This window comes from Asterias amurensis, chromosome 14, assembly GCF_032118995.1.
Source record: "Asterias amurensis chromosome 14, ASM3211899v1".
Classification (NCBI taxonomy): domain Eukaryota; kingdom Metazoa; phylum Echinodermata; class Asteroidea; order Forcipulatida; family Asteriidae; genus Asterias; species Asterias amurensis.
The window spans coordinates 17,562,721-17,589,308 of record NC_092661.1 but is presented as its reverse complement, the minus strand read 5'-3'; the positions used below and the strand labels follow the sequence as shown (position 1 = coordinate 17,589,308).

The window sequence follows — 26,588 nt, the reverse complement described above, 5'->3', positions numbered from 1 at the left end:
AAAATCTGGACAAATTTCCCGATGGCCCAAAATCCAGACAACGATTTTCCGCTTTTTTTTTTCATGACCCACTAGTGCACTAATAAAAAAACGCATTGAGACGGTTTTTCGTGAAATGTGCTGTATAACATGTAGTATGAGAACTTGTTATTATTACTGATGGATATTGAATCCTTGTATTTGTTATACCGCAGGTGAAAGGTGGAGCGCATAAACGGTCTTCAGGATTTCAGGCTGATTTGTGCTGTCAGCTGGTATGGGTTGATGGTGAAGCTCCATCTACTATAACTGCTGTGGAAATCAACTCATGTTATGGACTGTAAGTACACATATATTTTCTATATTTTCTCGTAATTCCACGAGGGCGCGCGTGATAACGAATTTATCTTCAAGCAAACTTCAAGCAACACATTTGACGATCAGCATTCGATGCAAACGCGCCGCTTTTGAATTTATATAACATCTTATATACATAAACTGTAGGTCTACGATTTGCGTAATTTTATAGAAGCGCAACACGGAGTTAGAACACACATCGTAGTGTTTGATGTGAGCCGTGCAATATAAGTTTCAATCACACTCCGTGTTGCTATGGACCGACCAAACAGAATCAAGGATTCAAGCCTACTTGAAGATATTATTATGTACATGTCTTCGGCATAACAAAAAGAACCGTGCAAAATACAGGAATAACAAGACAAAATTGCAAGGACAATAAGCCAATGGCACATGCCTAGAGTAAAAAAAGTTAACTAAATATTTATGATTTTTAGGGTTGAACAAAGAATTGATTATAGTGGGATTCAAACCAACGACCTCCGGATTAACGTGCCAGCGCTCTACCAACTGAGCTATCTATCTAGCCCTATGTTAGCGGTGTCCCTATTTTGTCAATATCTTTGTTGGCTAGATAGCTCAGTTGGTAGAGCGCCGGCACGTAAATCCGGAGGTCGTTGGTTTGATTCCAACTCTAGTCAATTCTTTGTTCAACCCCCAACATCATTTAAAAATTTACCCAGTCAGTTTCCCTTGTGGTTTATATTGATATCTGAAACAAAAAGTCGCATCCCCTTAAGGTGATCCCCTGGCTGCCGCTTCCCAGGTTGTAACGTAATTTGGGTGTAATCCCTGGCTACACGGCAGTTAACGGTTGTATGGCTTCTGACTGGCACCCCCGAACAAAGATATTGACAAAATAGGGACACCGCCAACATAGGGCTAGATAGCTCAGTTGGTAGAGCACCGGCACATTAATCCGGAGGTCGTCGGTTCGAATCCCACTCTAGTCAATTCTTTGTTCAACCCCAAAAGTCATTTCAAAATTTACCCAGTCAGTTTCCCTTGTGGTTTATATTGGGTGCGTTCGATTAGCTTCCCTGCGGTGCTCACTCTGGTGAGCCCCTGACAAGAGCTAAACGAACGATCACTCACCGCTGTCGTATTGACGTCACGCACCTGGGGCCAGAGGGCTGACAAGCAGGGCACTGAGGGCTGACTCAGGTGAGCCCCTGGAATGACGTTAGAGCTATTCGAACGCACCGGGGGCAGACCGGGGTCGACCCAGGGAAGCTAAATGAACGCACCCATTGATAAATATTTATGACTCAGAAACACTCATGCCTTTTGTGTTGTACTATTACAGCCTTGCCTTTGGTACTGTGTCTGGCCTTGTCATTGTGGACTACCTTCAGAAGACATGTCTACTTAACATGGGAACCCCAGATCTGTACGGCTCGGCAGATCCCTACACAAGAACCCCACGGTCACCCAAGAAGAGTAAACCACAGGGTTTGGGCGATATTGTGGAACAGTACATGGCTGATCCAGAGAGATGTAAATCACCAACAAGTAGCACTGGTGAACAGGTAGGTCATTTTGGTGTTACTATTGACTGAACACAAGTTGGTCATTAATGTAGAACTATTGACTCAAGTGTCACACAGGTAGGTCATTAATGTACAACTATTGACTGAACACAGATTGGTCGTTAATGTAGAACTATTGACTCAAGTGTGGCATTGGTGATCGGGTAGGTCATTAATGTACAACTATTGACTCAATTGTAGCATCAGTGAACAGGTAGTTCATTAATGTAGAATGTTTGACTCAAGTGTGGCATTGAAGATCAAATAGGTCATTATCCTAGAACTATTGACTCAAGTGTGGCATTGGTGGTTGGGTAGGTCATTAATGTACAACTATTGACTCAAGTGTAGCATCAGTGAACAGGTAGTTCATTAATGTAGAACGTTTGACTCAAGTGTGGCATTGAAGATCAAATAGGTCATTATCCTAGAACTATTGACTCAAGAGTAGCATTGGTGAACAGACTGGCCAATTACTGTGAACTATTGACTGGAGTGTAGCCTTGGTGAACAGAACAGGTCACAATTATCAAACTGTTGACTGGAGTGTAGCGTCAGTGATCAGTCATTTATGTAGAACTATTGACTGAGCGATGGTGAACAGATTTGTCATGGAACTGTTGACTCTAGTGAAGCAATACATGTACCTTCATTTCATTTACTAATTCTGGTCTTGAAGTCAATGGCTCTCAGAAAAGCAAACTTAATCACTGAACTAGTTAAGAAACTCATGGAGAGAGAAGACAAGGAAGGAAGTTTAAATTTGAGATGAAAACCCCCAGTGAATTATTTCATGGAGAACCTACGCAGTCATGTCTGAATTGAGTTTTCAGTCCACTTAGTAACCCCTGTGTGATTCCTACCAGTGCACTAGATGTCATAAAACTGCAATGTGAATGTTAGACGTCAAATCTGCATCGAGGATAAAGAATATTAATGTTTGTGTTATCCATATACACCAATGTGTGTAAGGGCAAGTAAATAAAGAAACATGTTTTGCGTCCGGCCCGCTTCATTTTTAGAGGCTGCCTCCTTATTTTTTATGCACATTTTTTATGCACATTTTTATTTTATTTTAAAAGGGTTATTTTTAAATGATCTCAGCTAAAACAATCTGAATGTCTTGACCCAAATGTTTCATTGATGTATTGTGTGTTTGAGCAGAAGAAAAAACAATGGATATTTGACATTTTAAAAAGAATGGCGGCCATCTTAAAATCAAAAGCCCCTCCTTCCTTTTTTTGAGAAACCAGGACGCTAAACATGTTTCTGTTTTTACTCAGCCTTAGCACTGTGAATGAACATTCACTTGAGATTCTTTGAAATTGCTTAGAACTTAACAACCAAAATAGACTTGTGCAGTCCTCAATACATGACATGACTTTTATCTTATCATTGCAGCAGAACGGTGTTTGTGTGAGTCCCACTAGTAGCAACAATTCTCGTAAACAGGGCCGCAATAACCACGACCCAGCCCAGCTCAAACGCAGTAAGTCTCAGGGCTCTCGCAAGCTCATCTCCTGCAAAGCGCAGTCCGTCTGCTCCGAGTCAGGCAACGGTGGCCCAGGGGAAGGTACTGACTTCAACTGTATGGGTGGACTCCTGCCTCAGTCTATTTACCTTTGCGTTTTAGCACTCTGTCCCTGAGTTGAATCTGTTGTGGTATACTTTGACTAGCTGAGTGTCCTAGTAGTAGACCACTGTGTTATGTAGCTGAACCAGTGGTTGTATTAGTTGATGTGATTGCATATTATACTTTGCTGTGTGAGAGCTGTATAAGATTGTTGGATTTATCAGACTTTTGAGTTTCATTCAGCTGTATCAAACCATCCTGCTTTGTTTCTTTTCATTTTGTTCCCTTTTTTCTGAGACTTTGATTTCATGCAAATGCTATAGAAAGTTTAATTGAAAACAAGTCCTGGAGGACATCTGCTGCGACTACATAGTCAATTTCTGGTCATTTCGTGGTTCTTAATCTTTAAATATCTGTCCGTCTGAGTTGTATTTCTGAAATAATCTATAAATCCATTGTCCGGCGATAATCTGTTTCATAAATGGGATCATCTGTTAATCTCTTTCCTGTTTTGTGATCATCTGTTAATCTGTTTCCTGATTCTGTGCATCCGTTAATCTGTTTCCTGATTCTGTTCATCTGTTAATCTGTTTCCTGAATGTGATCATCCGTTATTTTGTTTCCTGATTCTTTGCATCCGTTAATCTGTTTCTTGATTCTGTTCATATGTTAACCTGTTTCCTGAATGTTATCATCCGTTAATCTGTATTTCTGATTTTGATCATCCGTTAATCTGTTTCCTGATTCTGGTTGCCTTTAATCTATTTCCTGATTCTGTTTGCATTTAATCTGTTTCCTGATTCTGACCATCGTTAATCTGTTTCCTGAATGTGATCATCTGTTAATTTCTTTCCTGTTTTGTGATCATTTGTTTATCTGTTTCCTGATTCTGATCATTTGTTAATCTGGGTTTTTTTCGGTGATCATCTGTTAATCAGTTTCCTGATTTTGTTCATCCGTTAATCTGTTTCCTGATTCTTATCATTCGTTAATCTGGGTTTTTTGTGATCATCTGTTAATCTTGTTCCTATCAGATCTTTTTGTGAATCTGTCATCTGTTACCATTTTCATATCGGACATTTATGCTCAGTGCTTTTTCGTTAAGTCTCTCAATCGTTTGATCCGGTACCTGTGTTATTTTTGAGGATCATTAGTTGATTCATACTGTTAATCTTATATCCTATTATGAATCCATTGTACCATGTCTTGCTGTTGTTTTGTTAATCACTCCTTTGTATTAGATCTGTATTCATCAGTTTATCCATCATCTATTGTCTTTCTGTTCGTTCTGTTCGGCCATCGTCCATTACTTGTCATCACCCCCATAATCCTGCCCCATTCCAGATATTTGTTCCTCCGTCTTGCGTTGCTCTAGCTATCTTGATTATGTTAAATATCCAGACATCGTAATCTCTGTGTTATCTTTACTACAGACCCATTGCACATTGCGCAGAGCACTTGCAAGCGCGTCTCCTGTCTGCCATTTAGGGGGTCAAAACCATTACAAATAGATTGTGCACATGTTCACACGCGCATTGGTGCGTAAACACGTCTACCATTCTTTTGTGCACATTTTGACCCCCAAAATGGGGGACAGGAGATGCGCGTGTATTCCTGTTGCGCATTGTGCAATGATCCTGAACCTTCAAACTCTTACGTGTGGTAAGTCCAACAAACTTCAGCCAATCCAGCATGATGCAGTTACTAGTGAAATCAGATTGAGTATCAACAGGGGGGGGGGGAACCAGCTGTTCCATGCATGATCATTGATGGCAGAGTAGTCCGTGTCAGCCATTTTGGTTTGGGTGTTGAACAGACACGTTAAAAAACATTGTAGGTTTTCCGTTCAGTCGTGACCATTTTCCAGCACACTTTCTATAAAGTCCTTTGTTCGATTTAGCACTTCATGTTTTTGTTGGTTACAAGACAAACCTAGAAGTCAACGGCGGCTTTAATGTACTGTGGCTCAGACCTAGTCATTATTATAATTTGATGTCAGATTGAGTGTTAGACTAGCTTAGCAGTCACTTTCACCTGTTACTCATGTTGACAGCATCCCAAAGCTGTAGAATATAATAGAAATATAGCATGGCTTCAAGGTTAACCCTCCTTTTCTTGTAATAGATGTTAAATTTGCATCGCGGATAAAGAATAATCATTTTGATTTGACCCATATTGACCCAATTCACCTGACGTCATCATCAGAATGATCTTGGATGCGCCCTTTTGGTGTGTCAATGTCATTGCGATATTCAGTGAAGTGCGCATTTTAGGTGAAGCGGCGTTTACACGTAAACCTATTGACACCAAAATGGTGAGTGTGGCACAGTCGCCGCATGTGTCGTGCGTGCAAGGGGTCAATACACAGGTGTGTGTTAGCACTGTATACTCGGTACTTCCCCGAGTCCTGTTAAAAAAATCACAGGCACATTACTTGGGTAGTATATTCGCACCCACGCCCCTTGCAATTCTAGAGCAGTGTCTTACCAACTAGGCTATCGAGATTGCCCGGTACTTCCCCGAGTCACAGACATATTACTCTGGTAGTATATTCGCACCCACGCCCTTTGCAACTCTAGAGCAGTGTCTTACCAACTAGGCTATCGAGATTGCCCGGTAGCTAGAAGCAGTTTGAATCCTACTCTTGGTATGGTTTGCCAGCTAGGTTACCAGCCATTTGAAACCAGCCAACGGCATGGGTTTTGTAGGATGGCACAACTATCCACAGACTAACTGTAAATGAAAAACCACAGTGAATGATATAAGATGGCCGTAAGAGGATTATTTGCAAACACTGGACAAACCAGGTCTTGAAACAAAGTTAAGAAGCACATACGTGCCCCACAAATACTTGAATGATTTTCAACAGTGTAGTTTGGGAGCTTATCAGGTTGTCAAAGTCTTCCTTCCGTTGCTACGTGATTGGCGGTATCGATATGACAATTTGGCCTTGGGAATGAGGTTGTAATATCTCAGCCATCTTTCGCTTTAGTCCGCGTTTAAATCAGCATAAACCAAACGAAAAAATAGTCGGATTCCTTTTTGTAGACCTCTGGCTGGTACTTTACAATGCTTTGTGGATACCAAGAGCAAGACAAAGATGACGGCAAAGTGTCCATACTTTGTGTTGCAAAGATTCCCCACAAAAAAAGGATCTTGATATTTTGCTTTTTTGTTTGGCACATTTCCACGTACACATTTATGTTCTTTATGTACTACACACACTACTAACTATGAGTAACCATGGCTCTACCCTTGTTTTCTGCACCAAATCAAAATTCTTGGCACTATAAATTTTATTTTTTTTACTCAAAAACATTTTCTGAATTCACTGCTGCATGTATAGTGTACATGTATGTCCAGATAATAAATCATGGTTGTTGTTTGACAAAATAAGAAGCATGAATGTTGCGGCAAAGAATTTTAAGGTCAATTTAAAATCATGATAACCCAAATAGTTGATAATGACTAGAGCCTGCATTTCAAAACGTTGAGACCAATTAGAACTCGCTCTGCGCCAGTGAAGTAAACACCAAGAAGTTCCCTTGATCTACTAAGCGAAAGTAGTAGTCCTAGCCGATTTCCCACCTTCCATCCAGGTAATATAGTCAACAAGCAGGACAGTTCTTTTCAGAACAAAGAAGTCTGCCGAATTGTGGAATTTACTCTGCTGCAGTAGAATAAATAGAAAGACAAGCGTGCAAACATGGACCTTCACAAAGTGCAAGAAAAATCTTGACAAATGGAAGAAAGTGGAAACGACCATATTCAATTCTACAAATACTGAGCAAAGAATCTGAGGATATGCCTCTTGAAATCTTTACTTCATGGGGTTGCCGCAAAAAGATGGCAATGTCATTATTTACCATACCTCATAAAGACACTGGACACCCTAAGTTATTGTCAAGGACCATTCTTCGCACTTGGTGTATCTCAACATATGCATAAAATAACAAACCTGTGAAAATTTGAACTCAAGTTGTCATCGAAGTTATGAGAGAATAATGGAAGAAAACACGCTTGTCACACAAAGCTGTGTGCTTTCAGATGCTTGATTTTGGGACGTCAAAATCTAATTCTGAGGTCTCAAAATCAAATTTGAGGAAAATTACTTCTTTCTCGAAAACTACGTTATTTCAGAGGGAGCCGTTTCTCACAATGTGTTATACTATCAACAACTTTCCATTACTCGTTACTAAGTAAGTTTTTATGCTATAAATGATTTTGAGTAATTACCAATAGTGTCTATGCCAGTGCCTTTAAAATTGGGATTGAAGGCTCAGATTTATTTGTCAGTCAGGATGACATCCTGTACATGTATTTGTAACTTTACGAGCTAGAAAGAGTTTGCAAGCTGTGAAAGGTGTTAAATGCTCTTGACACTATTGGTAATTACTCAAAAAACTTTCTTGGTAATGAGCAACCGAGAGCTGTTGATACATGTAGTATAAAACATTGTGAGAAACGGCTCCCTCTGAAGTAACATAGTTTTTGAGAAAGGGTTAATTTCTCACTCAAATACTTCAGGCCTGAAGCCTTTGATTATGTATCTGAAGGCACAAAATTTGTGCAGTAAGGGCGTTTTGTTTTTCTTTCTTTTTTCTCTTGCAACTTCGATGACCAATTGAGTTCACTTTCTATTTTATGCATACATGTACGTGTTGGGATTCACCATGAGAGACCACTGGTCTTTGACAATAAGCCATTTGCGAGTTAGATTTGAAGAATGTCTGGTACATTGATCTGCTTAGTCACAATGTACTGCTTACATTTGGATTCCTCAGACTTTAGAGACAGTTGCTATGTCAAATGGTTTTGTGCAAGCTTTTGTATAAACCCAATTCACCTGACATCATCAGAATAATCTTAGAGGCGCCATTCTGGTGGGCAATGTCACTGTGCTTTATTCAGTGAAGTGAAGTGAAGTGCGCATTTTTAGACGGCGCAGCGTGTACACGTAAACATAATAGCAAACCAAAATGGTGAGTGTACGACAAGCGCTCATATGACGTGCGTGCAAGAGGTCAATAGCAACCTTCAGATGAGCAAACCCTGGTACCATTGTGCCATACAAATTCATTCAGAATCCTGTATGGGTGTTCATTGTCTCTTACGTAACTACGCAAAAGTTTGCCCCTAATCATGTGACTTATAGCAACTGTCTCGATAGTGTGTGGAATTCAAGTTTAAGTGTCAACGTGTGATCCCTGCACACCAGTGTACCAGATAATTTTCAAATCTAGCACGCAAATGGCTTTACCAAGGGTGTCCATTGCCTTTGACTAAATAGAACAATGGACTTATGAAGTGTGCTTAATATCCGCTGACAATGAGTTAGGACATGATCAATATAGGAAAGCTGACTTGATTTAACGGTGTATAAGTCTCGTGCATCAGGAATGTTGTTTGCCAATTGCATTCATAAACTCGACCTGTTTGGATGATCTTCTGTTTCTGGTCAATGGGATGAAGCATGATGTAATACTAACCACTTGATTCAAAATGCCTTTATGGATTGAACCACAGAATCCTTGCAAAACACAACAAGGCTTTGTCCAAACGACGACTTTTGGCTACGGCTATTGCAAGACTGCGCGGGTCTGCCTATTCTTCAACACTAGCAGACGCACTGATCTAGCCGTAGCTGTAGCCGAAGTCACCATTTCGGACACGCCCTAACAATAACTTGGATAGACTGGTCCTATTGGCTGCCTGAGGAGTCCACCTTTAGTATGAATGGTACCTTCCACCTTGTCTGCTGCCTCCTGATTGGTTGAATTTCTTTGCCTTGGCTCCTCCTACTTATTTTTGAAACGAACAAATGTGATTAGTTACTATTGAGCTTGCCTTTTGAGGTAATAATAATAAATAATAATAATAATTAGACTTGTATTGCGCACATATCCACCCTGCTGGGTGTCCAAGGCGCAGAAATAAGAAATTGGTGGCAGCGGTGGGACCCAGTGTGATAGGGTCTGACTTCATGAGAGATCAAACACAACTCAAAGTCAAGATGATTTGCCGCTTGATTTAGTTTCATATCTGCATGAATTGCATTTGCATTTGGCCGTTTGAATGTACATGTACTTGAGCAGTAGAATGCAAGAACCTGTAGTAAGTATCTTGTAATTTGAATTCGAGTGAAATTTTTATTTTATTTATATAGATGCATTTTGGTTGATGTGTATATGGATGCATGTTGTTGGTGTACATGGTAAGGTGCATCAACAACATGTGGCTGACAAATTGATCAGCAAGGCCTGTATTTAACAGACCTTATACCCTGATTCAAGTTATTCCCCCAATGAGGGTATTCTAATGGTCCGGGAAAACCTTTGGTTTATACTTCCGTCTTGAAAAACATTCTATCCCGATTAGGGTATACTTTGTGACCATGATGCCTTCAAATACCCTGATTTGGAACATTTACTCAGATTGGAACTTATTGTTTCCAATAAGGGCCACATTAATTTTCTTTGATGTTGTTAAAGTCTCCACAAGGGCAGGTCATTGAATATTTTTCCTGTTATTCCTAGTATCACTTTTGAATATTACATCAATATTTTATTTCAGCTCATCCATCTATCGGTAGATAAAATGTATTCACTGATCAAATACATGTATCTATTGTAGCAGTGAAAATTGGTTCACTGTAGAACCTTAGTTACTGCTGGATTAATTTTCTTACAAAAAATATTTTTAAAATGCAATTTAGCATACCTTTCCCTTGCTTGTGTGTATGAGATATAAATAGTGCTATGGTTGTTTTTTCGCAAATGGGCAAACAAAGTGTGCTTACAGGTTTTATGATTTTATTTGACTTAATGTCCGCCTTCATTGTATGCCACTTTCAACTACATTGTACTAACTGCACTTTACGCACCCATTCACTAGTGTCTATATGGAAGGGAGACTTTGCAATGCTACATGTAGATGGGAACAAATTCCAGGGGTGTGTTCCACTTGCACAAACGTTGCCATTGTGTTCTAGTTGATGTCATGATGTACAAAAGAGGACTACATACAGCAAAAAACTTTGTACGGTGTCGCCATCTTCATTTCAGGGCGCCGTCCTATAGTGACAAGTGAGCATCAATCGTTCCATAGATAGAAAACATCTGCACAAACGGTTGCAATATGTTTGCGCAAGTGGAACGCACCCCAGCTGAATTTCCATTGTTTGTGTAGTTCTGAGCATGTGCACATTTCTAAGAACAATGGATGGACCATTGAGTGGTATACAAGAACTACAGGGCGCACTGGTGTGCATGCAGCCATTGTAAGTTGAAAAAACAACATTGCCTAGTGTGTTTTTATCATACACACACACAGACATGTAGGCCTACTTTATATTCAAAGCGAGTAAAACTCTCATCTTGCAAAATGGTGCGCGTGTCTCCTTACAGACTTGTCATCACCAGTGCGCCCTCTAGTTCTTATATATAACTTAATGGGATGGACCTGGTAAGTCTGCTGGCACCTAGTGTCTCATTGCTTCTACTGAATAATCTCATAAAGCATTAGTAGTGGAGTCACAGATTGCTAGTTTTGTGACTAGTGTGTGCTGGTATGTCTTAGAGTAGAACATCCTTGTTCCCTGTGTTAACCTCTAAATCATGATAAGCCTTATGGTGACACTGCATGTTGGTTTATGCAACCATTGGGAACAAGGTTGATTATGCATGCTTGTTACATATATTCTGATGGTTACACTAGTCATTGGCAAATCTCAAATGTGTTATCGCAAACATCATAGTGGAGTGTCGTGGCCGATGGGTCTAGTTCACCAAACCCAAGCTCTGGGCCCAATTTCATAGAGCTGCTTAACACAAAATTTTGCTTTAGCAAAAAAATCCTTGGCCAAGACTCCATTCAATTGTTATGCTAAGTAAACAACAGCTAAATACCACTCACAAGCAATGTATATGGCATTAATTTTTTGCCAGTAACATGTGTAAAATAAGCGTGCTATTTTCGTGCTTAAGCAGATTTTTTGCTTAAGCAGCTCGATGAAATTGGCCCCTGGTGTTGTCAGCAGCAGAGTGTGGGTTTGAGTCCCGATCATGACTTTTCTGTCCTTTTGAGCAAGGCACTTAACATGGCTTTGTAAACATTCCGGAAGGTAGTACATTCTGCTCTACTAGGCAGGCTCTTTGTGATAAGTGCGCGGGGTTCTTTAACGTGCGTTTCACAACACACGGGACCTACAGCTTTACATCTCATCTGAAGCAATAATGGTTAAGTGTTTTGCTTATAAGGACACAAGTGTCACGACTGGGACTGAAACCAACACTCTGCTGATCAGAAACACCGCAGCTTGAGTCAGGTGCTCTTATCCGCTCGGCCACAACGTGCCATTTATAACGGCTTTTGCTTTCCGTTCGCTTTGTAGCATGTGTTTTTAAAAGAAGTTGCAGACAAAGACAACAATTTATTGCCAATGATTGGTGTTAACTTTCTCATTGTTAGCTGTTATCTTTTTTTCTCCTTATTGGTTTGTCTTCCCTTTTGATGTGCCCTTTTCATCCGTGTGTGGCGTTGTGTTTGATGTGGTGGCATGTGATTGGTCAGCTGCAAACAGATCTCCGCCAACCCCTCCTCCCAGTCCAAAGGAGGGGCCTGACGGGGGTAGAGTGGAACCCACTAGCACCTTCCACTTCGGGCATCTGATCAAATGTGTCATATCTAGTCTTAGCATGAGTGAGTGCTCCCTTATTGCAAGTTGCTTTCAATTTGTCACCGTGTACATGGAATTCATTGAAATTATTTACTTACATTGTCTTTGATTTTGCCATTTTTTTCAATTTCTACTATTTATTCTCATCTTCATTTTTAAGTTATAACAAATGTCTTTGGGAGGTAGAAATTATGAAACTGTTGTGTTGAGCTCCTACATGTGTCTCAATCACAAATGTGCATTATTATTATTATTATTATTAATATTATTGTTATCCCGTTTGCCCTGTGAAGTTATCTGAATAGTTCGAACTAACAAGTGAAGTTGGAACACACCCAAAGATTCACGTTCAGTTTTATCAAGGGTTATGGGCCATTCAGAAGAGTCAAATTTATAAAATAATTTTTTTTTTTTAATAGTGACCAATCAGATTTTGAATCTAAACTCTATAAGCATGGTGATTGCATCATTATTGACAATTCATTGGTTTGTGTGTCCATTCATTTGATTTCCTTACCATAGACCCATCCGTTCTCCACGTGCCGTGTAAGTTCATTTGCATTTCATCAGTTCTTTTGCACCACAATTTTCTTGGACAAAAATTGCACCACCATTTACTCAGAAACTTGGCAATCACGTTATTTGAAAGATTATATCCGGCATGTCAATTTCTAGTGACTCGTTTTACATTTCTATTTCCCACTTCTGTAACAGTTTCAAAATGTTGTGCTTGTGTCTAACCAATTTGTGTGTGTTCCAGTTTAACAAAGACGACGATACATTCATCTCTAATAGTGCACTACCAGTGCTAATGAATTTGAACATCACTAACTTTCAGTCATAACATTTTCTGTCACGTGTAATACCCAATTAACAAACAAACAAAAACATTTAGTTTTAAAGATGAAAATGCTCTGTATAAAATATATTCACCTAGAGTGATTGTTGTTTAGCTCTGATGATCACCTGACAATTTTAAGTGCCTGAGAAGAGTATTTACTTAAATTGTTTGGTTTTTTTAACAAATATTTCTGCATGATTTTTGCATTTTTTGTGATATTGATTTTTTGTAAGATGTCCTCAAGGAGGAATCAGGCTCTTTTCACCATAAACACTCTTCCCCTCTGGTACTTGACATTCCTGCTCCTGACCTTCCTGTCCCTGACCTTCCTGTCCCTGACCTTTCTGCTACTGACCTTCCTGTCCCTGACCTTCCTGCTACTGACCTTCCTGTCCCTGACCTTCCTGTCCCTGACCTTCCTGTCCCTGACCTTCCTACTCCTGACCTTCCTGTCCCTGACCTTCCTGTCCCTGACCTTCCTGCTCCTGACCTTCCTGCTCCTGACCTTCCTGCTCCTGACCTTCCTGTCCCTGACCTTCCTGCTACTGACCTTCCTGTCCCTGACCTTCCTGTCCCTGACCTTCCTGCTCCTGACCTTCCTGTCCCTGACCTTCCTGTCCCTGACCTTCCTGTCCCTGACCTTCCTGTCCCAGACCTTCCTGTCCCTGACCTTCCTGCTACTGACCTTCCTGTCCCTGACCTTCCTGTCCCTGACCTTCCTGTCCCAGACCTTCCTGTCCCTGACCTTCCTGCTTGTGACCTTCCTGTCCCTGACATTCCTGCTCTTGACCTTCCTGTCCCTGACCTTCCTGCTCCTGACCTTCCTGTCCCTGACCTTCCTGTCCCTGACCTTCCTGTCCCTGACCTTTCTGTCCCTGACCTTTCTGTCCCTGACCTTCCTGCTACTGACCTTCCTGTCCCTGACCTTCCTGTCCCTGACCTTCCTGCTCCTGACCTTCCTGTCCCTGACCTTCCTGTCCCTGACCTTCCTGTCCCTGACCTTCCTGTCCCTGACCTTCCTGTCCCTGACCTTCCTGTCCCTGACCTTCCTGTCCCAGACCTTCCTGTCCCTGACCTTCCTGCTACTGACCTTCCTGTCCCTGACCTTCCTGTCCCTGACCTTCCTGTCCCAGACCTTCCTGTCCCTGACCTTCCTGCTTGTGACCTTCCTGTCCCTGACATTCCTGCTCTTGACCTTCCTGTCCCTGACCTTCCTGTCCCTGACCTTCCTGCTCCTGACCTTCCTGTCCCTGACCTTCCTGTCCCTGACCTTCCTGTCCCTGACCTTCCTGTCCCTGACCTTCCTGTCCCTGACCTTCCTGTCCCTGACCTTCCTGTCCCTGACCTTCCTGTCCCTGACCTTCCTGTCCCTGACCTTCCTGTCCCTGACCTTCCTGTCCCTCACCTTCCTGCCCCTGACCTTCCTGTCCCTGACCTTCCTGTCCCTGACCTTCCTGTCCCTGACCTCCCTGTCCCTGTTCCTACCTTCCAGTCCCTAATCTTCCAGCCCCTGACCTTCCTGTCCCTGACCTTAATGTTCTTGACCTCCCTTTCTTTGACAGCTTGATGCAAGAAATACATATACAAAACATTTATGTATTTATGTAAATTCTCATCCAGGTATCAGTCTTAACCCAGGTCATTATTTTGTTTCAATCATCCCATCCCACCTTCACTTGTTCCCACCCAGTTTGATTTTCTCACATCCAACTCTGATTTGTCATCTCTTGTTCACCACCTTTGATTTATTTGAAATATTTAGTGCTAATTTTAAAGCATTCTACTGTTGAACTTCTTAATGTGTTTTTTTTATCGCATGCAGTCGTAATTCATATTTTCCACAATCTAGTAGTTTATTAGCAAATTTCAAAAATTGTCACAACCTTCAAAACAGCCATGTCAGGTCATGTAAACAACTCTTTGTTGTCCCATTGCTTACAGTGTATCTACATCATTGGTTTCTACACAATTAAGTACATCCTCAAACTTTTGAACCACTCGGTCCCTTTTGTTAATGTCCTCGGTACCAAAATGCTGACTTTCTTAATCTCACACACACGCATTTGTGAATCCCGCTAATCAAGGACTTCTCTTTGTTTCGACTTTAGCGATGTCCCCATTGGTTTTGTACATGAAAGTGAAGCGAGGGCGTCCTCGCTTTGTTAAACACCCCGGATCCCTTTTGCTAAAGTCCTCGCAGTTTCAACAGGTAGACACGCCCACACACATGCAACCTTACTGATCCGGTGTGTGGGGTCCTGCTATTGTTGTCTTGTTATCTTCCCTAGAAAATTTTTTTTATTGTGTGGTCCAGGTTGAGCAAAACCATGTGACAGGTTAATGGGTTGTACTTAAAATTTGTCTGGTTGCTAGGGTTGTTTTTAACACGTAAAGTTGAGGCCTAATTTCCTACAGCTGCTCAAGCACAACCAAATTTGTGCTTACCAGACTGAGGTTACCAGCCAAAATACTATGTCATACATTCAATTTGTGACTGGTGTCTTGCTTATTTTTGCCAAGCAGAATAAAAACGTTAAGCACCAATTGTCTGCTTAACATATCCTGCTTATCTTTGCTAAGCAGAATAAAAACGTCAAGCACCAATTGTCTGCTTACGGTATCCTGCTTATTTTTGCTAAGCAGAATAAAAACGTCAAGCACCAATTGTCTGTTTATGATATCCTGCTTATTTTTGTCAAGCAGAATAAAAACGTCAAGCACCAATTGTCTGCTTAAGGTATCCTGCTTATCTTTGCTAAGCAGAATAAAACGTCAAGCACCAATTGTCTGCTTAAGATATCCTGCTTATCTTTGCTAAGCAGAATGAAAACGTCAAGCACCAATTGTCTGCTTAAGGTATCCTGCTTATCTTTGCTAAGCAGAATAAAACGTCAAGCACCAATTGTCTGCTTAAGATATCCTGCTTATCTTTGCTAAGCAGAATGAAAACGTCAAGCACCAATTGTCTGCTTACGGTATCCTGCTTATCTTTGCTAAGCAGAATAAAAACGTCAAGCACCAATTGTCTGCTTAAGGTATCCTGCTTATCTTTGCTAAGCAGAATAAAAACATCAAGCACCAATTGTCTGCTTAAGGTATCCTGCTTATCTTTGCTAAGCAGAATAAAAACGTCAAGCACCAATAGTCTGCTTACGGTATCCTGCTTATTTTTGCTAAGCAGAAAAAAAACCGTCAAGCACCAATTGTCTGCTTAAGGTATCCTGCTTATTTTTGCTAAGCAGAAAAAAAACCGTCAAGCACCAATTGTCTGCTTAAGCAGCTCTATGACGTGGTAGAGGAACTAAAACAAGTAAACTGATATCAATTTGCAGCTTTCTGTAACATTGCACCTCTATGGAATTCACTTAACCTCAGATAAAAGCACAATCCTTCAATCTTCAAACGAAAGCTCAAAACTCTTCAACCTGCATCTTAAATCCAGGACCTTTTACTCCGTGCGTTCTGGCGCCCTTGAACGGCATTTTTTTGTCAGATACTGTGCGCTTTATAAGTGCTGTATTAATATTCATTATTATTTATTATCAGCGGCAACTCACACCAACAAGAAAACTTCTCAGTGTATGTTAACAATCATGACTGTTGTTATTGCCTTTGTTATATGAAGATCGCAGCGAAGGTTCTTTTACCCGTTCAAGGAGCTCTAGTATGTCCAGCCTTGAGAAGGAGGCAAGAGAAGGAGTACAGTGCTTGACATTTGCCGAGTCCTACACAAGAAAAACTGGTGAGCTTTGTCTTGGTCGTTTATACGTGCGTTCCTTAACCATCCCGCCTTAAGTCTTAAAATGCTTCTCTAGATGACATTCTATTACTCGGTTATTCGTGGTGTGTGGAACTATTCTTTGTTCTGTTGGGCTGGAAATACTGATAAGAAAATGCCACAAATTATCAACGACACCATCCGACCAACTAGTAAGATAATCGGGAAGTGTACCACCAACAGGTGAGTGATAAGTTACTGGTCATCCTCCCATCAGCCAGTTTGAGGGTAACATTATTCCATGCAGTGGTAGACTGAGACCAGTGGTGGCACACATAACGCGATATCCTCCTTTGGATACAAACAAATCAAATTCTTGTATTTTTCTTTTGTATTTTTTTATTTATTTAATGCAAGTCGCCAGACACACAAGTCCTGAAGGCCACTTCGAGGTGTGGGCTACAATTCTTTTTTTTCCAAGGGCCATTGCCACCTATACTCCTAGGGCTGAAACAGGGTTACCCATTTTACAGTCCATACAAATGTAGGCTTGGGTATCATCAATTCGAAGCCTGGCTAGTAGAGCAGAAAGCACTACCTCCCTACTCTTCTAGTACTGAGACTACCGTTCCCAGAACCTCCAAGGGGTCACCAGAAGGTGTAACCAGAATATTTTTAGCGTATGTCCTAAAATTTGAGTTGTATTTTCAGACCTTTTCTGTCAGCAAAGACCTGACCCAAGCTTCTAATGAGTGCTTTACATTTGTTTTGTCGACAGAGTCTGTGACATCACCGTGTGTTTGGGTTGGAACTACTCTGGGCTCGGTCCTCGTGATTGTTATTAACTTGCCTCCGCCCGGAGAGCAACGCTATACTCAACCTGTTATCGTCACACCCAGTGGTATGTTAAGCTATTCCCTATTCAACTGAATCACTTGACATTATCGTCCACAATCAATCTTGCGTGTTTTACTGAGAGCTGCACATTTTAGGTGACGGGCACCTTTTATACTCTAACCCTACTTTTTACATCCAGTTGACTTGCACAATTGCGGACAGATGCTCACAGCATACATGTATATGTTAAGGGGTCCATGAACCAATTGCGTGAAACCCAGATCACTGACGGCTTCTGGGCCCATCTTCATGGCTCTGCTTACCGTAAGAAAAGAATCTGCGCTTAATGGAAGCAGGGAACTCCGCGCTTACGTTAAGCGTATTTCACGGGTTAGGAGGGAATTTGTGCTTGTGCGCATGCATACTCCACATTACTTTGCTTAAACAGCTAGCGCAGAAATTCAGCGCTTGCCGTGCAACCAGCAGAGAATGGTGATCGTAAGTGCAGAATTTGGCGGTAAGCAGAGCCATGAAATTGAGCCCCGATCATTTGTAATGCCCTAATGTTGGCTACCACGCAATTTCGAGTGATACTTGTGTGGATCATTATATTCTACTTTTAAAATATCTTTCTAATCATATGAGTTTTATGACAAACGGTTACAAAGGCTTTTCAAAGACCAACTCAACCGATCCAAGGCAACATGTTCCTTTAATTCCAATGTTGTTCATTCCAGGAACCATATTACGTCTCAAGGGAAGCACATTACTGATGGAGTTCTTGGATTGTAATGGCAGCTTGATTACTCCGCCACATGAACCATGGAAAGATATCAACAGAGAAACAAAAGATGTCCGGGAAAAGAGTAAGTTAATCCCATAGAGCTATATATATTGACTAGTGCGCTAACACCCTGTTATACACGCACTAAGGTTTTGAAGCTGTGTGGGCGCATTCATGTTTATGTACAAACCAAAACAAAACCTTTAGTTTTTGTAAAACAATTATACGGCTATTTGCATGATAGTGCGTTTGTTCTTTTCTGTGTGTCATCAAACCAAAAAATGCAGCAAATGTGAACGCACAATCTGCCGATGAGCGTACAAACTGCGAGCTTCATGTGCGTCATGTTTAAAAGGCACATAGAGTTTTTTTAGTGTGTCAATCAAGTCGAACTTATGGTTTTCGTAGCGCGGACGTTTGCAAATGGGCAGTCGCGTACATAAGTGCACACGCCGAATGTAAAAAAATCGCGCCAATGTGTGTTCTCTTAATCGTTCCGTAGTCACGCAACACATCAAACATGTCTGCGCCCAGGGTGGCTTCAAATCGCAGAGCAAGTTAGCGCTCTAGTCAATATATATAGCTCTTTTTTTTTCAAACATGGTCAATCGACACTCTTTTTTTTTTTTTTTTTCGGCTGGGCTATTTTTCATTATTTTTCATCTGTTTTTTCTGAGATCAGATGTTAAAAAGAAAATTCAACTAAAAAAAATAAAATAATTAAAAAAGTTGTTTAAATGGAGGCAGCCTCTAAAAAAAAAGTGGACGGGGTGCTAAACATACTTTTATCTTGCCTTGTACTGTTTTGTTTGTTTTTTTTGCTACCTCTAGGGCCACCATTGTTACAGCGAAGTCGAATGTCTCCTTCCTCATCCACTGAAATTGCAGATCGGCAGTTTGTTATCATCAGCTCTGAGAAAGAAGCAAAGGTTGGCCAAGTCTCAATACATTATAAGTATCAATATAAACCACAAGGGAAACCTGACTGGGTAAATTTTGAAATGATTTTTGGGGTTGAACTAAGAATTGACTAGAGTGGGATTCGAACCAACGACCTCCGGATTAACGTGCCGGCGCTCTACCAACTGAGCTATCTAGCCCTATATTGGCGGTGTCCCTATTTTGTCAATATGTTTGTGCGGGGGTGCCAGTTCGGGGAAGCGAGTTCGGGGGCTGCCACTATGAATGTCAAAGGTCATCCAGCGCATATAGACCTTTCAATTCAATAAAACACCTCTCATATTTAGTTGTTTTGTTTTGTTTTAAACAAAATCAACAAACTTGGTTACATTGCTACCAAAAATAGTGATGTTTTCTTGATTTGCTCTCATGGCTTTCCATAGTTTTCAAATCTGGTTGGCAAAAACTCGGGCTGTGGCGTTGCAAAAGAAGGGTCTATCTGTATTGAAATAGTAATAATAGAAATAATAAACATGTAACGAAAAACAATTACATAGCGTCAAATCCATTACAAATGCTCCCAGGCGCTTTACAACAATTAAAACTTACATTTTAACCACAAAAACTAAATAATGAAAAGGTCAAAAATAAGATCCACAACATATAATCATAAAACATGGTAGAGTTGCCATTATTAAACCACAAGAGGGCGCTGTTACCTATCACCGTATCCTATGAATGTGTTTTATTACAGGTGATATCGCTACCATCTCAAACATGTGCTTATAGAGTTAAGGTAGCGGAGTCCTCGTATGTAGTAAGAGCAGACGTCATCAGCTTACAGAGTAAGTTTAGTCTTTTTATTTATATTTTTTAATTAACTATTTGTTCATTTATTTATTTGTTTGCTTGTCTCATTTCTGGTTTTTGTTTTTGGTTTTCTAAGTTTAAGTTGTGCTTTGTGAATACAGATTATTTATATTTATTTTAAATAAATATTATTATTTATTATAATTATTATATTAGTGGTCTAATTTGATTGAGTAATTGTCGGTTACAGATAGTGTTTGTCTGGCATGCTATGTTGCCAATGGCCACATCATGGCGTTCAGTCTGCCCAGTTTTAGGGTTCTGCTGGACCACGACTACCTTCCACTCACCGACCTCAGGTGAGTATACGTACCTGAAGATTGCTGCATAGAAATAGAACTCGGATAGCCCTGAGCTTTCTTTCATACCATTTAAAAATCATTGAAATCAGCCAACAAATTTCCAAGTTTTGGGTCTTTGCTTCCCCAATGTGTTCTGTAAAGTCAAGTTTTTTTTTGCACACAACCATATGGCGCTCTTTACGTGCTTGGCAAGGGTGGCCAGTTGGCTAGTGCGTAAAGCGCTCGCCTCTCACCAAGGTGACCCCGGTTCGATTCCCGGTCGGGGCCATATGTGAGTTGAGTTGTGCTTTGGTTCTCTGCTGTGCCACGAGAGTTTTCCAGACTAACCGGTTTTCCTCCCTCGGGAAAAAATCAAACACTTTAGATCTTGGCTGTGCTCCGTGGTCATAATGGGTTGATGTGGCTGGCAGCTGAATGCGCACTTGTAAGCCTGCTTCTCGAACACGTTGTAGCTGCGTCCTTCGCAATTTAGCTCTTAGCTGCGAGTAAGGATGATTAGCCCCCCAAATTATTATTGTGGATCTTTCAACTCCAATTTAAAGTGTTTGCATAATAACAACCCTAGTTTATTTTGCCTTCATTGGAAAGATCCGAATGTTCTTTTTCCATTGATGACAAGCTTGGGTTGGGAGGGTAAACATGGAAAAAGCTGTAGCTTTTTTTACAAACATCGTTTGAATTTGTTTTCATTTAGGATCGGACGGACATTCCAATTTAGCTCTCACGGTAAAGGAGTCTACCAAGCAAGTCCCACAGAGCTACAAAGGATAACAATATGCAGTGAAGCAAGGTACCTCTTTTATGGGATTTGAGGCATTGCATGGTGAGGTATCATTATATATTTGGTTTGCGGTAACACGATATGTGTGTCTACTTTGCCAGGTAGAATTTGTTCTTTAGAGAACTGTCTTGCTGTATATTCTACTACCACAGAGTAGATTTTTGGGGGATTTTTCAGGAGTTCTGAAAAGAACTGTCCTGCCTTTTAAGTAATACCTGATCGGAAGGTAGAAAATCGGCTGGGACTACTACTTTAGCTTATAATAGATCGCTATTAACTTCACAACCGCGTAGTGAGTTCTTAATAGGTCTCAACGTTTCGACTAGCTTGCTCTAGTCATCATCAAGGTACTTCTTGGCTCATTCCTACAGAGGTGCCCTTAAAACCTTTGAACATATACGAGAAACTAGGTTGTTTGTTTTGTGATGCCTCATACAACAATTTGTTATAAAGTTATCAAAGTCTTACATGTATATAGCAAAGAAATTTGTTAAGCAGCACTTTCTGCTCAACAAGTTTATAAAGTTGTGCCCAGAGCAGTAATAACGTACTAAGCTGTTTGTTTTCTTTGCGGTGTAGTTTCAGTGAGAATCTTCATGGTATGTTGGGGACTTACTCCCTAAATAAATAGCGTGTCATGGCCAAGCGGTTAAGAGCACCAGATCCAAGCTCTGGTGTTTGATCAGCACCTTCTGCTCAACAAGTTTATAAAGTTGTGCCCAGCGCAGTAATAACGTACTAAGCTGTTGTTTTCTTTGCGGTGTGATTTCAGTGAGAATCTTCATGATATGTTAGGGGACTTGTTCCTTCCAGTCAACACCCCAGAGGCTCCGACCAAAGGCTTCTTCAGAGGCTTGTTTGGTGGTGGAGGCAGCCAGTTAGACAGAGAAAACCTATGTAAGTCTTTATCATTTTATGGGGGTGCCGTGGCCGAGCGGATAAAAGCATCGGACACAAGTTCTTGTGGTTCATCGGGATGTGGGTTCAACACCCGGTCGTGACACCTTATTGTGTCCTTGAGCAAGACACTTAACCGTTGCTTCTCTCCACCCAGAGGTTAATGGGTACCTTTGAGGGCAGAGATAATTTATGTGAAAGCTTAGCCTGGAGTTACTCATCCTAACTCGAGATAGGATTAATCCTAGCGTTTCGAGAAATCAGCTGCAGTGCCTTTAACAGCTCTAGGAAATTGGTCCACGATTATCAGGATGAGTTGTTTTGGAACAATGCCAGCGTTCTCCCTTAAAGACACTGGACACCTTTGGTAATTGTCAAAGACCAGTTTTCTCTCACTTGGTGTATCTCAACATATGCATAAAATAACAAACCTGTGAAAATTTGAGCTCAATTGTTTGTCGAAGTTCTGAGATAATAACAAAACAAAAAAGCACCCTCGTCACACGTAGTCGTGTGCTTTTAGATGGTTGATTTCGAGACCTCAAATTCTGAGGTCTCGAAATCAAATTCGAGGAAAATTACTTCTTTCTCGATAACTTTATCACTTCAGAGGGAGCTGTTTCTCACAATGTTTTATACTGTCAACCTCTCCCCATTACTCGTCACCAAGTAAGGTTTTATGCTAATAATTATTTTGAGTAATTACCAATAGTGTCCACTGCCTTTAACAGTGGTCCGCTGGCCAAATGTCAGTTAAAACACCCAAGAACCACTCGGCATTCTCTCCGAGTAGTTCGTCTGGCTTGTTCAGTGTTGGGAAGCATCTCTTTTTAATACGAAACAGGGACTAGTGAAAAAGATGGTGGACTCGTGAAATGACAAGCTAACCGGTCCCGCTGGCTTGCCACTGAAAAAGTTTATGGCAAACCATGACGATGCTAATTATGATAATGTTTTGCTGTTTGCAGTTGGGGAGTCAAGTGGTCGTCCATCACGTAGTATCGCCAGACACATCCCCGGTACTGGAGGTTTAGAAGGTGTCAAAGCTAATTCCAGCTCAGCGGCTGGGGAACTCTATAAAGCACGCATTGTAAGTGACATTTCTTTTTGTTATCATACAACATGATGATCATTGTTATTTGGGTTTTGAAAGAATGAAAGAGCGCACCAGACAGCAATTTTTTTCTGCACTACGAAATTGCCACTGTCGAAGTGCTTTTCAATGGGGTGATGTTTCTTCTTAATCAATTTTTGTTTAAGGAATCCTTTTAAAAAAAAGGGGGAAAATTTTTTTTTTTTTTTTTTAAATCAACAGGGAGAAATTCACATGAAAAAAAAAATCAGCATTCCCAATCAACGGCCGATCCATTTTTTTTTTTTAGTTGACAATTTTGTAAAAGGCCTACATTTTAGTGCACTGATCAATACAACCATGTTATAAACATATAACAGCCGTTGTTGCATTAATTGCACATCCCGTGATCGTGTACTGATGCTCCTCCTTCAAATCAAATTTAAAAAATGGAAACAGTCGAACTTTTTTCTCTCCCGTCTTTTTTTTCTTTTTTTTTTTTCTTTTTTCTGACAGAAAGACGCCCCCTCCCGTTCTTCAACTCTCTGCTCTTTAGCCAATTCTAGGACTTGTTGCAGGCCACTTCTTTAGTACACCTCAAGAACCTACCATGAAGTGTTTTGTTCTGCCAATCTTGTTGTGTTTTCTCTTACTCTTTTGTACTCCTTTGCCCCCAACTTTGCCTGCTTTCATGATTCTTCTTTTTCTTCTTCTTCTTCTTCTTATGATTCAGGCCCTTCATGAGAGAGGTGAGAAGCTGAGTGAACTAGAGGAACGCACTGCTCAGATGATGGCCAATGCAGAGAACTTCTCCACTGGGTCTCATCAACTTATGCAGAAGTACAAAGACAAAAAGTGGTATCAGTTCTGATGTAGTCATCGCAATCTCGGAGCTTTCTCAATGAAGATTGAAGAAGACTTGTACATCATGGTCACCTTTCATCCACTCAGTACTACGGGGAATTGTGTACATGTATAAAGCGATTTATCAACCATAAGTGGAAGGCAAGAAGATTCTCCTCGATCATGCTGAAAACGAATTTGTGTAACAGGGATGAACTTGACATAATAGTGTACAGAGAAGTGAATGGCAAGTTGTTATTGTTAGTATTGACTGACATTGCGACCGGGGATCGTGTAGCATTGTAAGCAGTCTAGTAACTTGTACTGGTTACTGTACACATGTAGCTATCAGGAAATGAATTGGTAAAAGCCGTCTTTTCATATTGGAGTTTGTCAGTTCTGATTAAATTGCATAATGAATCAAAATAACAGCAATGCATTTGATATGGTTAGCTCGTGCGATATGATATGCTGAAGTAGCGTTTGGCTGGCTCTTGGGTAACACACAAAAGAGACCCTGTGTTACAGGACAATGTGCAAACTGGAACGTGTGTTGGTTTTCCTTTGCTGTAAGTGCAAAAAACAAGGTGAAAAAAAATGTTATGGGACTTGTAGTTTCTGAACCAAGGTAATTGTGAAACGGAAAATGACGAGAGTAACGACCAACTCACACGTGGAGTTCTAATGTATAATGAAAACATCATTTCTTTTGCATGCATTTTTGTAGTTGAGTTGTTGGTTTTCTCAACGTTGATTATAGGGCTGTCATTGTCGGAGATCTAAACATTCCATTTGTTATTTGAATGTCATAATGAGTCAACCATCACGATGTGATGCCAGACACGGACAAATCAGAGTCCAAAGGTCTAGCTGGTTCTTTATACAGTGTTAAAAACCTGGCGCTGTTTTCATATATTTTTGTTGTGTGTATATATAAATATAAATGTTGTGAGGGCATATCTACAGTTAGATTTAGGTGTGCATAGTGGACAAGGAGACATTTAGGGTACGTGCAATAGGTCTTCAAGTTCCAAAACACTAGTTGTTGGTATATCTCTCCATCTCATTAAACAAAAAATGAAGATATATTTATTGTCTTTGATCCGGGCGAAGAAAAAAAAAACTTTATAGAGGTGACTGTTATATATCCCTCACTAAACTAAAAAAAAATAATAAAGATAATAAATTAATATATAATGATAATGTTGAGATTCATTCCTCTTTTTGTTACATTGCTGTTGCAGGGCATACTTGTAAATGACTAATTGATTATTGTGAAATGTGGACATTGTAGACAATGAATAATAAATAGCTAACCACTCGGTTTTCTAGCTAGACAATTTTTTGGTACTTCTGACGGAGGGCCTAAACGACAGATAGCAAAGACTGGCCTCTTGTAAATAGACTATGAAGAATTCCAATAATCAACTCTAAACAAACACTATTATTATATGACTGTATAGAACCATGTGTTTAGACTAGAATTTCAGCTGCGAATAAAATGAATTACAGTACCTATATATAAATATAAATATATAAATATATATAAGCTTCTGGATCAAGGGGAAGCAAATTGAGGTTTGGTGCATAAATGTAGCTGTTTTGTCTTTATGATTATTAATCCATACTGTGTTATAATATATTACCACACAATCAACCCAACATTTTAATGAGTTGATGTCGCTGTACTTATACAAGCAGCCATTATCAGACTCCAGTATCATTCCAATTTTTCATTTTTTACAGTAACTGCCGTTGTAGTTTACCCCCCCCCCCCCCCTCCAAAATAAAATCGCTTTTTCATAGCTTTGTGAAGTGTTTTGTGTAGCTAAGTTGCATCAGATGTCAAAACAGGTAGATTTTGTGTAGGGGGTTTCCCCGTACTTTGTTGTTTATAAGAAGTTAAGGTTCTAAGTATTGACATAGTGAGTATGACAAACAGTTCAACACAATTCTGGGTTTAGGGGTTTTTGTTTTAGTTATATATACATATTTATACATATAATGTGTAGGATAGATGGCCTTAGCTTTCGATCCACACCGGACCTTCTTCAGAGGCATAAACAAGTACAACCAAATACATATCCATTTATAGAAAAGGAGAGTGGAAAGGGCTTAAGGGAAGGATCCAGAAAAAAACGGGAAAATATATATAAAAGCGTTTTATTATTTCAGTTTAACATAAATGGGGTGTACTTCAGTGGATAGATTTATTTTGTAAGATGGTATTTGCTTGCATGCATTTTAGGTTACCCGTACGGCTAGCAGTCAGTATGATTAAAGGCAGTGGACACTATTGGTAAGCACTCAAAATAAATTATTAGCATAAAACCTTACTTGGTAACGAGTAATGGGGAGCTGTTGATAGTATAATTAAAACATTGTGAGAAACGGCTCCCTCTGAAGTGAAGTAATTTTCGAGAAAGAAGTTATTTGCCACGAATTTGATTTTGAGACCTCAGATTTAGAATTTGAGGTCTTGAAATCAAGCATCTGAAAGCACACAACCTGGTTTGACAAGGGTATTTTTTCTTTCAGTATTATCTCGCAACTTCGACGGCTCAAATTTTCACAGGTTTGTTATTTTGTGCATATGATGAGATACACCAAGTGAGAAGACTGGTCTTT

At 40.3% G+C, this 26,588-nt stretch overlaps 1 protein-coding gene and 2 non-coding genes across 3 annotated transcripts in view; all 3 read left to right on the top strand.

The window, feature by feature from the left end:
- Positions 1-25,739, top strand: part of LOC139947589 (syntaxin-binding protein 5-like) — an 87,859-nt gene extending 62,120 nt beyond the window's left edge. The window contains exons 16-30 of the mRNA XM_071945536.1: positions 195-319; positions 1,643-1,865; positions 3,267-3,354; positions 12,010-12,138; positions 12,638-12,661; positions 16,582-16,698; positions 17,453-17,575; positions 18,249-18,377; positions 19,127-19,224; positions 19,950-20,040; positions 20,256-20,364; positions 21,062-21,157; positions 21,921-22,045; positions 23,014-23,135; positions 23,851-25,739. Of these exons, the coding sequence (XP_071801637.1) occupies positions 195-319; positions 1,643-1,865; positions 3,267-3,354; positions 12,010-12,138; positions 12,638-12,661; positions 16,582-16,698; positions 17,453-17,575; positions 18,249-18,377; positions 19,127-19,224; positions 19,950-20,040; positions 20,256-20,364; positions 21,062-21,157; positions 21,921-22,045; positions 23,014-23,135; positions 23,851-23,988 (1,737 nt within the window). The 3' untranslated portion in view covers positions 23,989-25,739. The remainder of the gene's footprint in view (positions 1-194; positions 320-1,642; positions 1,866-3,266; positions 3,355-12,009; positions 12,139-12,637; positions 12,662-16,581; positions 16,699-17,452; positions 17,576-18,248; positions 18,378-19,126; positions 19,225-19,949; positions 20,041-20,255; positions 20,365-21,061; positions 21,158-21,920; positions 22,046-23,013; positions 23,136-23,850) is intronic.
- On the top strand, positions 905-977 carry Trnay-gua (transfer RNA tyrosine (anticodon GUA)). Its single transcript has one exon. It is a non-coding gene; the product is annotated as a tRNA-Tyr (tRNA).
- On the top strand, positions 1,217-1,289 carry Trnan-auu (transfer RNA asparagine (anticodon AUU)). Its single transcript has one exon. It is a non-coding gene; the product is annotated as a tRNA-Asn (tRNA).
- Positions 25,740-26,588: the final 849 nt, after the last annotated feature.